General features: G+C 43.6%; 1 protein-coding gene across 1 annotated transcript in view; it reads right to left on the bottom strand.

Annotated features, from left to right (window-relative positions):
• tma16 (translation machinery associated 16 homolog) overlaps positions 1-15,714 on the bottom strand; it is a 48,786-nt gene extending 33,072 nt beyond the window's left edge. The window contains exons 1-2 of the mRNA XM_043698881.1: positions 15,601-15,714; positions 3,502-3,611 (exon numbers count right to left, since the gene is read on the bottom strand). Of these exons, the coding sequence (XP_043554816.1) occupies positions 3,502-3,611; positions 15,601-15,603 (113 nt within the window). The 5' untranslated portion in view covers positions 15,604-15,714. The remainder of the gene's footprint in view (positions 1-3,501; positions 3,612-15,600) is intronic.
• Positions 15,715-15,725: the final 11 nt, after the last annotated feature.

Below are 15,725 nucleotides of genomic sequence, written 5' to 3'. Positions count from 1 at the left end.
ATAATCTCATTACAGTGCCATCATTGACAATTGCTAATAATTATGGAACAATTGCATGCATTGCAACGGTTGTATGTTCCTTTCAGGTCCATAATTAAAACAGAAGTGGCCCAACCACAGCTAACAAACAAAATTGAGGACAGCATTAGATCTAAAGCAGAGTCATAAAACATTGCTAGAAAAATCAGCAAGCCTGTGAACTGGGAGTAGTTTATAACTGAGCAAAAGAACACCAAGACATAGATTAAGAGGGGAATACAGAAATGAGAATATACTTGCATGAAACATAAAAGCAAACTTCAAATAGTATGTAAAAACTACACAGGTAAGAGGATTAGCACAGATGTAGTCTGAAGCAGGAAAATTGAAAACAGAAAAGGAAATAGCACAACAATTTAATAACTTCACAGAAGACACAAATAATTCCCAGAGAAGAAAAGGCCTATTCAGAAAGGGGTAGTGATGGAGATTCCTATTGGTTAAAACAAGTAGTGGAGAAATTAACGGACTGGAAGCTAACAACAGGTAGCATCGAGGAGCAGGGAGGCTGCAGGAGGATTTGGACAGGTTAGGAGAGTGGGCAAGGTGGCAGATGGAGTCCAATGTGGGAAAGTGTGAGGTCATGCACTTTGGTAGGAAAAACAGAGGCATGCACTACTCTCCAAATGGGGAGACGATTCAGAAGTCTGAAGTGCAAAGAGACTTGGGAGTCCTAGTCCAGGATTCTCTCAAGGTAAACTTGCAGGTTGAGTTAGTATTTAGAGCTGAAAATCTGTTGCTGGAAAAGCGCAGCAGGTCAGGCAGCATCCAAGGAGCAGGAGAATCGACGTTTCGGGCATGAGCCCTTTCCAAGTAGCAGGAGAATCGACGTTTCGGGCATGAGCATCGATTCTCCTGCTCCTTGGATGCTGCCTGACCTGCTGTGCTTTTCCAGCAATACATTTTCAGCTCTGATCTCCAGCATCTGCTGTCCTCACTTTCTCCTCAAAGTTAGTATTTAGGAAGGCAAATGTAATCTTTGCATTTATTTTGACAGGACCTGAATATAAAAGTAGGGATGTACTTCTGAGGCTCAAAAAGGCTCTAGTCAGACCTCATTTGGAGTATTGTGCACAGTTTTGGGCCCCATATGTCAGGAAGGATGCACTGACCCTGGAGCATGTTCAGAGAAGGTTCATGAGAATGGTCCCAGGAATGAAAAGCTTAACATATGAGCTTAACAGTCTGAGGACCCTGGGTTTATAATTGATGAAGTTTAGAAGGATAAGAGGAGATCAAACTGAAACATACAGAATACTGAATGAACTGGCCATAAGTTTCTATTGGTAGGAGAGACTAGGAACCGAGGGCATAGCCTTAGGGTAAAGGGGAGACCTTTTAGAACAGAGATGTGGAGAAACTTCTTCAGCCAGAGAGTGGTGAATCTATGGATTTCATTGCCACAGAACATTGTGGAGGCTAGGTCATTGAGTATATTAAAGACTGAGATAGATAGGTTCTTGAGAAGCAGGGAGTTCAAGGGTTACAGGGAGAAAGTGGGAGAATGGGTTTGAGAAACTTATCAGCCATGATTGAATGGAAGAGCAGACTTGATGGGCTGAATAGCCTAATTTCTGCTCCTATGTCTTATGGTATAATGGTCTAAATATGCAGGACTTGAGAATCTACATCCCAGGGTATTAAAGCTGACCATTTGAAGCAATGCTTATCATCTTCCAAAATTCTGTAGATTCTGTGGTACAGTCTCTGCAGGTTAAAGGGCAACAATGCAACCAAAGTTTTTAAACTGCAGAAGGGAGTAAACTGGAATTACAACAATAGCAACGTTTCAGTGTTGAATCTGTCATGGGTGGCAAGGTAATTCATTGGTTAGCACTGCTGCCTCACAGTGTCAAGGACTGGAGTTCAATTCCAGCCTGAGGTGACTTATCAGTGTAGAGTTTGCATATTCTTCCTCTTCTTCTATGTGGGTTTCCACCAGGTCCTCCAATTTCTTCCCACATTCCAAAGATGGACAGGTTAGGTAGATTGGCCATGTTAAATTGCCCCATAATATCCAGGGCTGGGGTAGGCTGGGTGGACCAGCCATGGTATATGCAGGTTATGATGCGGGCCTGGGTCTGACTGCAATGCTCTTCGGAAGGTCAGTGCAGACTTGATAGACCAAATGGCCTCTTTCACACTGTAGGGACTCTATGAATCACCTACAGTTTCCTTACAGCAGTACTTAACCTGCATTATCTTCCCAGGTCTGTTCCCAACAGCACTCATCTGTCTGTTGGTCTGTTTGGAAAACAAGCTGCAGTTCAAAGGTCAATTCTCAACTTCAGCTTTTAATTGCAAACTGGAAAAGGAAAACTTAAAGTGATGGTCTCAACATAGAGACCAGGTTCTGAGGTGACGTACTCATGGCCAACCTACTCAAAGCCTGTCCACCATCCACAAGTCAGACATGTAATGGAATAACTTGCATGGATAAGTGCAGCTCCAACAGTCAAGCAGCTTGACAGCATCCAGGACAAAGTAGCCTCATGGATTTAGACTTGACCCACCATCTTCAACATTCATTAGCCACAGGTACTGACTGTAGCCAACCAGACATCGTTGCAAAACTTGTGACAAAGAACCTAACATTAGTTTTGATTCTGTTATTGGACAACATTTGCTAAATTTGTTTCTCTTTATTCATTCATGGGATGAAGGCATCGCTAGGTAGGCGGCATTTATTGCCAATTCTTAACTGAGACTCAGCCACACTGCTGTGGGTCTGGAGTCACATGTCGGCCAAACCAGGTAAGGATGGCAGTTTTCTTTCCCAAAGGACATTAGTGAACCAGATGGGCTTTCCCGGACTATTGACGGTGGATTCATGGTCACCATGAGACGAGATTTTTTAACTGAATTCAAATTCCACCATCTGCCATGGCAGGACTCGAACCCGGGTCTCCAGAACGTTAGCTGAGTCTCTGGATTAACAGTCCAGCGATCAGACCAAGAGGCCATTGCCTCCCTGACGGTCAAACAATAATCCTGATATTTAAAAAATTAACGTGACAACTGATTTGCAGTATGGTGTACTTGCACATACTGGAAGCTACATATATCACTTTCCAGAGAGAAGAGCATGTGCACATACTGCGCCTGTTTCAACTCAGAAAGATGACAGTTATTCTTTGCTTCATTTCTCAGGGAAATGTCTTGTCCGAGTCCTTTAAAAGACTAATGAAAGGTCAAGGGGTTGCTTTTTCTAACTAAGATAATATGCCATAGAAAAACACAAGATACATTCTCTCAATAATTTGGCATGATAAACTTTAACATGCCCAGCATCAACAGCAGTTTTGGTATAGATAAGGTACCCCATTTTCAGCAAGACAGTTAGGTTACTGATGAACAGTCCCACATATGAAGGAGAAATTAGGAAAAACACATTTGATATTTAAAAAATGCTGACTAGTGTTTCACGTCTCTTAATGACTTCAACACCACAAAATTACATACTTGTCCTTTCTTTCCTGTTTGTGCGTTTCCCGAACCATCTGGGCAGCCTTCCTACTGTACGGATGGATAACTTTATGTTCTGGCCCTTTCTTAGCCTTTGGTGCTTTAGGCTATAAAAACACAAAAAATACTTTAAATTAGGCAATGATATTTCAACTCACTCAAGAACTGAGAGGTTCATTTCGAGTCCTCAATTTAGGAGGTAGTTCGTATGCCGAACAGACTATAACCAGGTCAGATCTTCTGCATAAACTCAACATCGTGTCGTGATAACTTGTACGATTGCTTTATCGTACATCAGCCAGAAAAGAAAGCTCTTGTTATTACAATCAGACAATGTATTGGTAATACTGTGCTTACTGGATGACACCATTTACAATGATGCACAATGCAAGAAGATACTGCAAAATTCAAAACAATTAACTGGTTATGAAAGAATAATTACAGCTAAAATGTATCTGTCTCATTGTTTAGTTGGAAGCAACAAAATAGAATGATTAACCAAGAAGCAAGTACAAACAGGTTACTCATTCTGCAAATAATTAGTTTTACACAACACTAATGAAATTCCAATTAATTTACTTTTTAGCTAATGTAATACTTCAGCACCGAAAACATTGCAGCTCTTTTTCATCAGCAACTGGCAACAATCACTTCTCTCCCTCGGTGGGTCTCTCCAGGCCACGTTACAAATAGGAGCGGGCAAAGGAAAAGAAATGGGACTCAACAAGCCCAGGGCAGTCCCCCTTTAAACGTCTCTCTCCTTCAGCCACTTTCTGCCTTGTTTTTAATACCCCAGTGACCTGCCTGGAGCTGCCAGCCAGTTTATCACAAGTGATGTGATTTCGAAGGAAAATTAATCATCACTCATCTTTTAAATTATTGAGTTCTCCAAGAACATTCAAGATAACCAATTCAGAGAAGGAAGCTACACTAAGCAGTGAGAGGGAAATGGTGGTGCTGTGCATGTCGTTAACCTCATAATTCAGAAGGAGCCAATGTTCATGGTCTGATGACATGGGTTAATGTCCCAGCATCGCACCTGGTAAAATTTTCATGTCATTATTAACAAAAGTCTGGAATGCCAAGCTTGTTTCAGGAATGGTGGGCAAGTTGTTGGAGGGAATCCTGAGGGACAGGATGTACATGTATTTGAAGAGGGAAGGACTGATTAAGGATAGTCAACATGGCTTTGTGCGTGGGAAATCATGTCTCATCGATTGAGTTTTTTGAAGAAATAACAAAGAGAATTGATGAGGGCAGAGCGTCTGATGTGACCTATATGGACATCAGTAATGCATTCGACAAGATTCCTCATGGGAGACTGATTAGCAAGGTTAGGTCTCACGGAATACAGGGAGAACTAGCCATTTGGATACAGAACTGGGTCAAAGGTAGAAGACAGAGGGTGGTGGTGGTGGAGAGTTGGTTTTCAGTCTGGAGGCCTGTGACCAGTAGAGTGCCACAAGGATCAGTGCTGGGTCCACTACTTCATTTATATAAATGATTTGGATGCGAGCATAAGAGGTACAGTTAGTAAGTTTACAGATGACACCAAAATTGGAGGCGTAGTGAACAGTGAAGAAGGTTACCTCAGATAACAATGGGATCTTGATCAGATGGGCCAAAAGGCTGAGAAGTAGCAGATGGAGTCTAATTTAGATAAGTGTGAGGGTGCTGCATTTTAGGAAAGCCAATCTTAGCAGGACTTCTACACTTAATGGTAAGGTCCTGGGGAGTTTGCTGAACAAAGAGACATTGAAGTGCAAGTTCATAGCTCCTTGAAAGTAGAGTCACAGGTAGATAGAATAGTGAAGAAGGTGTTTGGTGTGCTTTCCTTTATTGGTGTTTGGTGTGCTTTCCTTTATTGGTCAGAGTTTTGAGTACAGGAGTACAGGTCATGTTGCAGCTGTACAGGACATTGGTTAGGCCACTGTTGGAATATTGCGTGCAATTCTGGTCTCCTTCCTTCCAGTGAAACTTGAAAGGGTTCAGAAAAGATTTACAAGGATGTGACCAGGGTTGGAAGATTTGAGATGTAGGGAGAGGGCTGAATAAGCTGGGGCTATTTTCCCTGGAGTGTCGATGACTGAGGGGTGACCTTATAGAGGTTTACAAAATTATGAGGGGCATGGATAGGGTAAATAGACAAAGTCTTTTCCCTGGGGTGGGGGGGGGGGGGGGGAGTCCAGAACTAGAGGGCATAGGTTTAGGGTGAGAGGGGAAAGATATAAAAGAGACCTAAGGGGCAACTTTTTCACTCAGAAGGTGGTATGTGCATGGAATGAGCTGCCAGAGGAAATGGTGGAGGCTGGTACAATTGCAACATTTAAAAGACATCTGGATGGGTATATGAATAGGAAGGGTTTAGAGGGATATGGTCGGCTGCTTGCAGGTGGGACTAGATTGGGTTGGGATATCTAGTCAACATGGACGAGTTGGACTGAAAGGTCTGTTTCCGTGCTGTACATCTCTATGATTCTTTGAATGGTAAACATGATCCTTGTGGCACACCACTGGTCACAGGCCTCCGGTTTGAAAAGCAACCTTCCACCACCACCCTCTGTCATCTACCAGTTCTACTGGCTTTTTCAAGCCAGTTCTGTATCCAGGTGGCCTGTATTCCATGTGATCTAACCTTTCCAACTAGTCTACCATGAGAAGCCTTGTCGAATGCCTTACTGAAGTCCATATAGATCACGTCTACCGCTATGCCTTATCAATCCTCTTTGTTACTTGTTTCAAAAGCTCAATCAGATTTGTGAAACATGATTTCCCACACACAAAGCCATGTTGATTATCCCTAATCAGTCCTTGCCTTTCCAAATACATGTAAATCCTGTCCCTCAGGATTCCCTTCAACAATTTGCCCACCACCGATGTCTGGTTCACCAGTCTATAGTTCCCACGTTCGTGCTGTACATCTCTGTGACTCCAATGACTCCTAAATGCCCTCTGAAATGACAAGCCACTCAGTTCAAGGCCAATTAGAAACAGACAACAAATTTTAAATCTTACCAAAGGCGCCCAGATCCCATGAAATAAATGTTAATGCAATTATACGGTGAACTATTTAAGCACCGATTAAGAGACGAGTGAAAGATTTTGCCAGATTAATGAAAGCATGGGCTGAAGCTGACAATTAGATTGCTGTTAGCTTAAAAATGTGTTGCTGGAAAAGCGCAGGTCAGGCAGCATCAAAGGAGAAGGAGAATCAATGTTTCGGGCATGAGCCCTTCTTCAGGAATGAGGAAAGTGTGCCAAGCAGGCTAAGATAAAAGATAGGGAGGAGGGACTAGAGGGAGGGCCGTTGGAAATGCAATAGGTGGAAGGAGGTTAAGGTGAGGGTGATAAGGTGAGGGTGGGGGTGGGGGCGGAGAGGTTCACTCTGAAAGCTTGTGATTTCAAATAAACCAAATTATTCATTCATGCGATGAGGGTGTCGCTGGCTAGGCCAGCATTTATTGCCTGTCCCTAATTGCCCAGAGGGTAGTGAAGAATCAACCACATTGCTGTGGGTCTGGAGTCACATGTAAACCAGACCAGGTAAAGATGGCAGCTTCCTTCCCTAAAGGACATTAGTGAACCAGATGGGTTTTTCCAACAATTGACAATGGATTCATGGTCATCATAGGTTCTTCATTCCAGATATTTATTGAATTCAAATTCCACCATCTGCCGTGGCGGGATTCAACCTTGGGTCCTCCGAACATTATCTGGGTTTGTGGATTAACAGGCCAGCAATAATATCACGATGGCATTGCCTCATCCTATTGGACCATAACCTGGTGTCGTGTGAATTTTCACCTTGTGGCATCCAACAGCTTTGATACAAGAGTTCCACATTTGGTGCCATTTACCATTGGCCTCTGCAGAAAGAATATGGCCCAGGACACATTGGCCTCAGGTGAGATCATATTCAGATCATAAGTAACTGGCATGTTTTTCTAAAAATTTTCTGTAAACCATTTTCAGTTATTATGTTTTTAGGTTTTGCAATGTAGTATAACATATTAAACAATAAATAAGCCACAATCAGGTTTATAAAATAACTATATAAGGGTAAAGATCTTTGCATGAACTGGAAGGAGAGATCACATCCAGGGTTAGATACATCCCGAGTGAGTGTATAGTTCAGGGGCTTTGGAAATTCGGTGCAGAGGGAGAGAAGTGCTTTTTGGTTCACAGTTTACAAGGTGTATTTTTACAAGTTGAAACCTAGGATCAGGGCCCAGCACAAACATTGCAGGAAAACTGCACTTCATTGTTTAGTAATCACGGCCATTAGACCATGTATTATTATAGATTACTTTCAGACTGAATGTAAGCAGGAGAAATATATACAGATTACAAACAAAATAACCAGTATGAAATTTAAAAAAAAAACACAAATTAGGAACTAAGTAAATAAAATAGAGATGCAAAGCTAGCTAATGTAATGTGCCTGCATGATATGGGAGGTGGTGGACCTCAATATGGTTCATTGTAACCACATCTGGACCAAATGCAGGTTGTTTGAGGAACTGCAGCTCAGAGTTTATGATTCTGAACTTGGAATGCTGCAACACATTAACGATGGGGAGAGTTACCTGGATTCTGTGTTTTAGGAGGCAGAGTAACTACCTTGAATTAAGTGGTCAGCACAGAAGGATGTGACTACAAGCAAGGTGGAGGGATCCAGGAGGTAGCGCTGAAGGAGCCTCAGTCCTCGGATTTGTCTAACAGGTTTGAAATTCTTGCTCCGTGGGTGAATGAGGGTGGGGGCTGGAGGGAAAATGAGAGAACTGTTTTTTTTTTCAATTTGTTCCTAAGAACCTTGTAGCTAAGATGGTGCAAAGGACCATAATGCTGAACTTCTTATTTCTTTAATTTTCTAATTTATTCCTAAAACCCTGTAGAGATATCTTTGTAACTAAGAAGGTGTCATTAGTAGCAACATTGTAAACCTTACACTGCACTCATTTGAGCATGCGACAATAAACCTAATTTTATCCCATAGGGATAAAAGGGGCAGCACGGTGGCTCAGTGGTTAGCACTGCTGCCCCACAGCACCAGGATCCCAGGTTCAATTCCTGCCTCGGGCGACTGTCTGTATGGAGTTTTCACATTCTCCCCTTGTCTGCGTGGATTTCCTCCGGGTGCTCCGGTTTCCTCCCACAGTCTAAAGATGTGCAGGTTAGGTGAATTGGCCATGCTAAATTGCCCGTAGTGTTAGGTGCATTAGTCAGAGGGAAATGGGTCTGGGTGGGTTACTCTTCGGAGGGTCAGTGTGGACTGGTTGGGCCGAAGGGACTGTTTCCACACTGTAGGGAATCTAATCTAATCTAACTCGAATTCTAATGGCATGGAGAAAACAGAAATGTAGTTGTCATCGGGAACAGTATAGTCAGGGGAACAGATATTGTTCTCCATGGACAGGGTCAAATGTCCCAAAGGCTGCATTGCTTGCCTGGTGCCCAGTTTCAGCATATTTCATCTGGGCTGCAAAGGAACTTGGGAGTGGGAGGGAAAGGATCCAGTTGTCATGGTCCAGGTTGATACCAACAATAATCGGTAAAAAGGGGAAAGAATATGAGCAGCTGGAGGGTAAACTAAAAAGAACAACTGAAGAACAATACTGGTGCTCCTTCCTCAGTGCTGCAGCCAATGTCCCATGAATTCAAACCTGTTTCTCCCACATCTTTGATGTTGTTGACCCTGTGCCAATTAGCTCCCGGCTGAGGTAGAATTCTAGAGATTGTCAACTTTTTAGTTGTTCTTTTTGATTTTGCACAGAGACATGGCTGCAAGGGGATCAGGGATGAGAACTAAATATACAAGGACACACATCCTATGAAGAGGACTGGCAGATGTGCAGGGGTGGGGTTGCCTTGTTAAGAAGAAATGAAATTTAAATTGATACTGTAACGCAATATGGGATTGGAAGGCATAGAATCCATGTGGGTAGATTTAAGGAACTGCAAAGAAAAAACAATTCTGATGGGAATTGTGTGTGGTCCGCCTTGGAGGATGTGAGGGAAAATACATATCAGGAAACAGAATAGGCATGTAAGAAAGGCACCATTGTAATAATTACAGGGGATTTTTATATGCAAGTAAACTGGGAAAATCAGGAAAATTGGAAAATCGGAAGATCGCAAGACAAGGATTTGTGGAATGTCTGCATGATTGTTTTGGAGCAGCTTGTGGTAGAGCCCACTAGGGAACAGGCAACACTGGATTTGGGAGCTTAAGTCAACCAGGAGGTGATGGCCTGGTGCCATTATCACTCGACTATTAATCCAGACATCCATGTAATATCCTGGCCACATGCTAGATCTGTCTGATCCTATGCAGTATTTGGAACGGTGCTATTAAGTCTATATAGTCACTTCTTATTTCTTCTGTCAAATGTTTCAGCTTATATTATTTGCTTTAAATACCGATCTGCATCCTGTTGCCCTGATTTGTACGATCCCCACTGTCAGTCATGTCTCCAAGTTTGGAAGCATTAAATTTTGACATCTTAAATCTTTACTTTGCAATCTAATGTACAAAAGAAAAGCAGTAGTCCAGGAACTGACTCTTGGGCAAAACCTTTTGCCTGTCACCATTCAAAAACTGCCATTTACTGCATCTCATTGATTTTGTTCTCTTCTATATCCAAATTGTTTGACCCTCTTCTTCTACAAACTCAATTTCTTTTTAAAAAATCACAACTCATGACTCATATACACATTGTTGAACACATTGTTTTGAGATGACAGACTTTTAAAATTAGATTAGATTAGATTCCCTACAGTGTGGAAACAGGCTCTTCGACCCACCCAGTCCACACCGACCCTTCAAAGAGTAACCCATCCCTCTCTGACTAATGCACCTATCACTATAGGCAATTTAGCATGGCCAATTCACCTGACCTGCACATCTTTGGACTGTGGGAGGAAACCGGAGCACCCGGAGGAAACCCACGCAGACACGGGGAGAACGTGCAAACTCCACACAGGCAGTCGTCCAAGGCTGGAATTGAACCAGAAACCCTGGTGCTGTGAGGCAGCAGTGCTAACCACTGAGCCACCGTGCCGCCCACTTGGCAGGTCAGCCAATCAAAAATGACAACACCAGGTGCTGAAAGCTGTTCTTACCCAGCCATGACTAGTAATACAAGAAGAAAGGTTGGAGCAAATTTATATTTAACAGACAGAAACCTTTGATGAGGTAACAAAGAGACTGGATGAGGACAAAGCTGCTGATGTTGCATACATGGGCTTCCAAAACACATCTCATCAAGTGCAGCACAGGTCTGTGAGCAAAAACAAAACTCCTGGTATAAAATGAAGAGTGGCAACATCAATACAAGAAAGGAAGAGTGGAGGTGTACAGTTCTTCAGACTGGAGGAAGACCAACAGTGGATATCCAGAGGTTAGTGTTAGGACCCCTGCTCCAGAACTTTGCGCAAAGCAGGCAATTTCAAAATTTGCAAATGATACAAAACTTTGAAATATTGTGAATTCTGACAAAGACTGTTTAGAACTTTAAAAGGACAGTTTATTGGAACAGGTGAACAAGCGATGGATGAAATTTAACGCAGAGAAGTGTGTTGTGATTCATTTAAGTAGGAAGAACATGCTCTCGCTTTCACCTGGTCCATCTCTGACTCCTCCCTTCCCACCCTTGACATCTCTGTTTCCATTTCTGGGGATAGGCTAGCCACCCACACCCACTGGCCCACTGACTTCCAGTTACCTCGACTACACATCCTCAGCACCCTGCTTCCCGTAGAGGCAAATTCCATTCTCCCAGTTCCTCTGTCACCGTCACATCTGTTCTGATCATGCCAACTTCCACAAGGGAGCCTCCGAAATGTCCACCTCCTTCCTCAACCGAGGAGTTCCCAACAGTTGTTGACAGAGCCCTCAGCCGGGTCTGACCTACCTCCCACACTTCCGCCCTTACCAGTCTCTTCCCTCCTGTAACATTTGCCACCACTTCTGCTACATCTAGTGAGGTGCCACCAAAACATATTCCCCTCCACACCCTTGTATAGGAACTGTACCCACCAACACATCCTAGTCCACTCTTTCTCCACTCCCAACCCACACACCCCACCCCCAGTCTCAGAGTGCCTTCCCCTGCAACTGCAGAAGGTGTGGTACCTCTCTGTTTACTTCCTCCCTGCCCAGTATCCAAGGGCCCAAACACTTTACCTGCACTTCACACAATCTAGTCTACTTCATACACTGCTCACAACGTGGTCTCCTCTACATTGGGAAAAAGAAGCCTAGCCTGGGTGACCGCTCCTCAGAACACACATGTTCTGTCCATAAAAAAGCTTCCAGCTGCCTGCCACTCTAACACACCACCCTGTTCCCTGGCCAACATCTCTGTCTCAGGCTTGCTGCAGTGCTCCAGCGAAGCTCAACACAAGCTGCAAGAACAGCACCTCATTTTCCGTTTGGGGACCCTGCAGCTGTCTGGACCCAATATCAAGTTCAATAACTCTAGGTCTTGAGGTGTCCCATGTCCTTATCCCAACCCCCACACATCAGGCCTTATTCACATATAATTGGCTATTACACACAACCCATTGTTAGCTACCAGCTGTTCCATTAATAGCTGTTCACCCTTCTAGCCGATTGTTAACCTCTCCGTCATCTGTCCAACTGGCTTCCTCTCTCTTTCAGCTTTAACCCCACCTATCGTTTACCCCTTAAACCCCTCCCTCCCATCCTATCTTCTGCATATAAACTAACATTTTCCAACTTACCAGCAATTCTGAGGAAGGGTCACTTGGCCCGAAATGTTAAATCTAACTTCTCTGCACAGATACTGCCAGACTTGCTGAGCTTTTCCAGCAATTTCGAGTTTTGGTATTGTGTGCAGTTCTGGTTGTGATTACACTTAAAGGGTGTGGAAGATTCACCAGGATATTGTCTGAGCTAGAGTGATTCAGCTATGAGTAGACAATAGAGGATGGGGTTGTTTCTCTTGGGGCAGATGAGGCTGGGGGATGGGATACAGCACAGGAACAGGCCCTTCAGCCTCAAAGCCAGCACTGCCATATTTTGCCCTTCCATACTAAAACTGTCTTGACTTTCAGGATCTGAATCCCTCTACTCCCTTCCTATTCATGTATTTGTCCAGGTGTTTCTTGAATGCTGCTATTGTGTCTGTTTCCACCACCGTCTCTGGCAATGTGTCCCAGGCACTCACCACCCTTTGTGTGAAATATTTGCCTAGTACATCTCTTTTAAACTTCCTCTCTCGCATCTTCTTGTATTCAACCACAAACTTATAAACTTCTATTAGGTTGCCCCACAACCTCCTACTATGTTCCAGTGAAAACAAACCCAGTCGAGCAAACATTTTTCATAGCAAAAATCCCGGTAAGCCTCTCCAAAGCATCCATAACTTTCTGGTAGAGTGGTGACCAGAACTGTACGGAATATTCCAAGTGTGGCCTGCCTAACGTTCGATAAAGCTGCAGCATAACTTCTGTATCCTTATACTCAATGCCCCTTCCAATTAAGGCAAACATACCATAAGCCAGATTTACCACCTTATCTACCTGTGCTCCCACCTTCAGTGATCTGTGGACCTACACATCTAGATCCCTCTGCATATCAATACTCCTCAGGGTTCTGCCATTCACTATAAAATTGCTACCTGTACTTGACCTTCCAAAATGCTCACTCCACATTTGTCCGGATTAACCTCCATTTGCCATTTTTCTGCCTGCAACTGATCTCTATCCTGTTGTATCCTCTGACAATCCTCCTCAGTATCTAGAACATCACCAACCTTTGTATCATCTGCAAACTTATTAATTAGACCAGCTACATGTCCCTCCAATTCATTTATGCAGATCACAAACAGCAGAGGACCCAGCACTGATCCCAGTGGAACACCACTAGTAACAATGCTCCATTCCAAAAAGCATCCTTCCACCACTACCCTCTGTCTCCTATGGCTAAGCCAGTTCTGTATCGGTCTTGCGAGCTCACCCCTGATTCCATGTCACTTCACCTTTTGTACTAGTCTGCCATGAGGGACCTTGTCAAAGGCTTTGCTGAAGTCCATGTAGACAGCATCAAACGCTTTTCCCTCATCAATTATCTTGATCAGCCCCTGAAAAACCTCAATAAAATCAGTGAGGATGTGACTGAGGAGTACAAAATTTCTGAGGGCAGATACGTTGCACAGGGGTTAATAACCAAGTGCCATAGTTTTAAGATAAAGATCAGGAGATTGACAGGGGCTTTTCGGGTAGAGTGTTCTCATACAGAGGATAGTGGGAACCTGGAAATCACTGCCTGAAAGAGTACCCAAGGCAGGAATCTTCAGAATGTTTCAGAGTTATTAAGTTGAACTCTTGAACTTCTGTGGCATATAAGCTTACAAACCAAATGCTGGAAAACGGGACTGGAACAGATGGATTGATATACCTGGGTCCTCTTTAGTTTGCTATTTGAATAAATGATTCGGATGAGAATACAGAAGGCAATCATTAGTAAGTTGCGGATGATGACAACGTTGGTGGCAGTGTAGACAGTGAAGAAGGTTTTCTAAGATTACAAAGGGATCTTGATCAAATGGGTCAATGGAGTGAACAATGGCACATGGATTTCAATCTGGATAAATGCAAGATATTGTATTTTGGTACAACAAACAAGGATAGGGCTTATACAATTAACGCTAGGGCCTTGGATAACGTTTTAGAACAGAGACCTAGGGGTTCAGGTGCATATTTCTATGAAGTTTGCATCATAGAGACAGGATGATTAAAAAGGCATTTAATACGCTTGTCTTCACTGCTCAGTCCTTTGAGAATAGGAGTTGGGAAGTCATGTGGAGGTTGTTCAGGACATTGGTGAGATGTCTTCTGGATTACTGTTGAGAGTGTGTTGCTGGAAAAGCACAGCAGGTCAGGCCAGAGGAATCCTAATGAAAGGCCTATGCCTGAAACGTTGATTCTCCTGCTCCTCGGATGCTGCCTGACCTGCTGTGCTTTTCCAGCAACACACTCGCGACTCTGATCTCCAGCATCTGCAGACCTCACTGTCTCCTTCTGGATTACTGTGTCCAGTTTGCTCATTGAGCTGGAAGGTTTGTTTTCAGACATTTCATCTTACATTGTGAGATAACCTTTGCTGTTCACCCTACCACCTCCACTACCACCCTCTACTTTTGAGCTAGTTCTCCCTCTATTCTGTATCTTATTGTTTTGCAAATAATCTGAAATCACCTTCTGGATCCTGATCTTGCACCAACATAAACAGCTTTTTCTTCCCACTTTGTGCTGTCTGCTCATGACTTCGAATATCTAATATTGAGTTGTAGAGATTTTATAGTACGTAAAGATGTCTTTTGACCCATAGTGTCAATGCAGATCATCATAGCATTACGGCATGGAAACCCTTCAGTCTGCACAGTCCATGCTGAACATAATCCCAAACTAAACTAGTTCCACTTGCACTCTCCTCTAGCCCATATCCCTCCAAATCTTTCCTATTCATTCCATTTATTCAAATGTCTTTTAATTGTAATTGTACCCACATCCACCACTTCTGCTGGAAGTTTATTTCACACACGAAGTCCCCCATTCCAAGGGAAAAGATACCTAACATTAACCCTGTCTATACCCCTCATTACTTTATAAACTTCTACAAGGTCACCTCTCAGCCTCCTGTACTCCTGTGGGTAAAGTGCCACCCTTTCTTTATAACTCAAACTTTCCATACCTGGCAGCATCCTGGTAAATCTTTTCTGAACCCTTTCTAGTTTAATAATATTCTTCCTATAACTGGGTGACCAGAACTGGGATATGGAGGGATATGGGCTGGGTGCTGGCAGGTGGGACTAGATTGGGTTGGGATATCTGGTGGAATTGGAGTGTAGTTCCCGTACTGTGTGTCTCTATCTGTAATCACAATACGGAGATAACCTTCACCACAGAGTCTGCTGCCTCAGTGACACAACAGTACAGTACACTCCATACCACCACCACCACAATACAATACAATACAATACAGGAACTGAAGGAGTGACCGGCCCCCACCACAGCCTCCTGCTATCTGCTATCCCTATCCCTATCCCCTATCCCCCGGCACACACTCACCATTGTGAAGCCGCTGACGGTACATCCGCCGGAAGGAAGTGTGCGCTGTCCCGTTCCTTCCCTCCGTCCCCCGACAACAACGGCCGGTCGGTGGGTTCCGGGGTCAGGGCGGGGAGTGACGGGGG

This window comes from Chiloscyllium plagiosum, chromosome 1, assembly GCF_004010195.1.
Source record: "Chiloscyllium plagiosum isolate BGI_BamShark_2017 chromosome 1, ASM401019v2, whole genome shotgun sequence".
Classification (NCBI taxonomy): Eukaryota; Metazoa; Chordata; class Chondrichthyes; order Orectolobiformes; family Hemiscylliidae; genus Chiloscyllium; species Chiloscyllium plagiosum.
The sequence above is the reverse complement of the archived record's forward strand: the minus strand, read 5'-3'. Positions and strand labels throughout refer to the sequence as shown.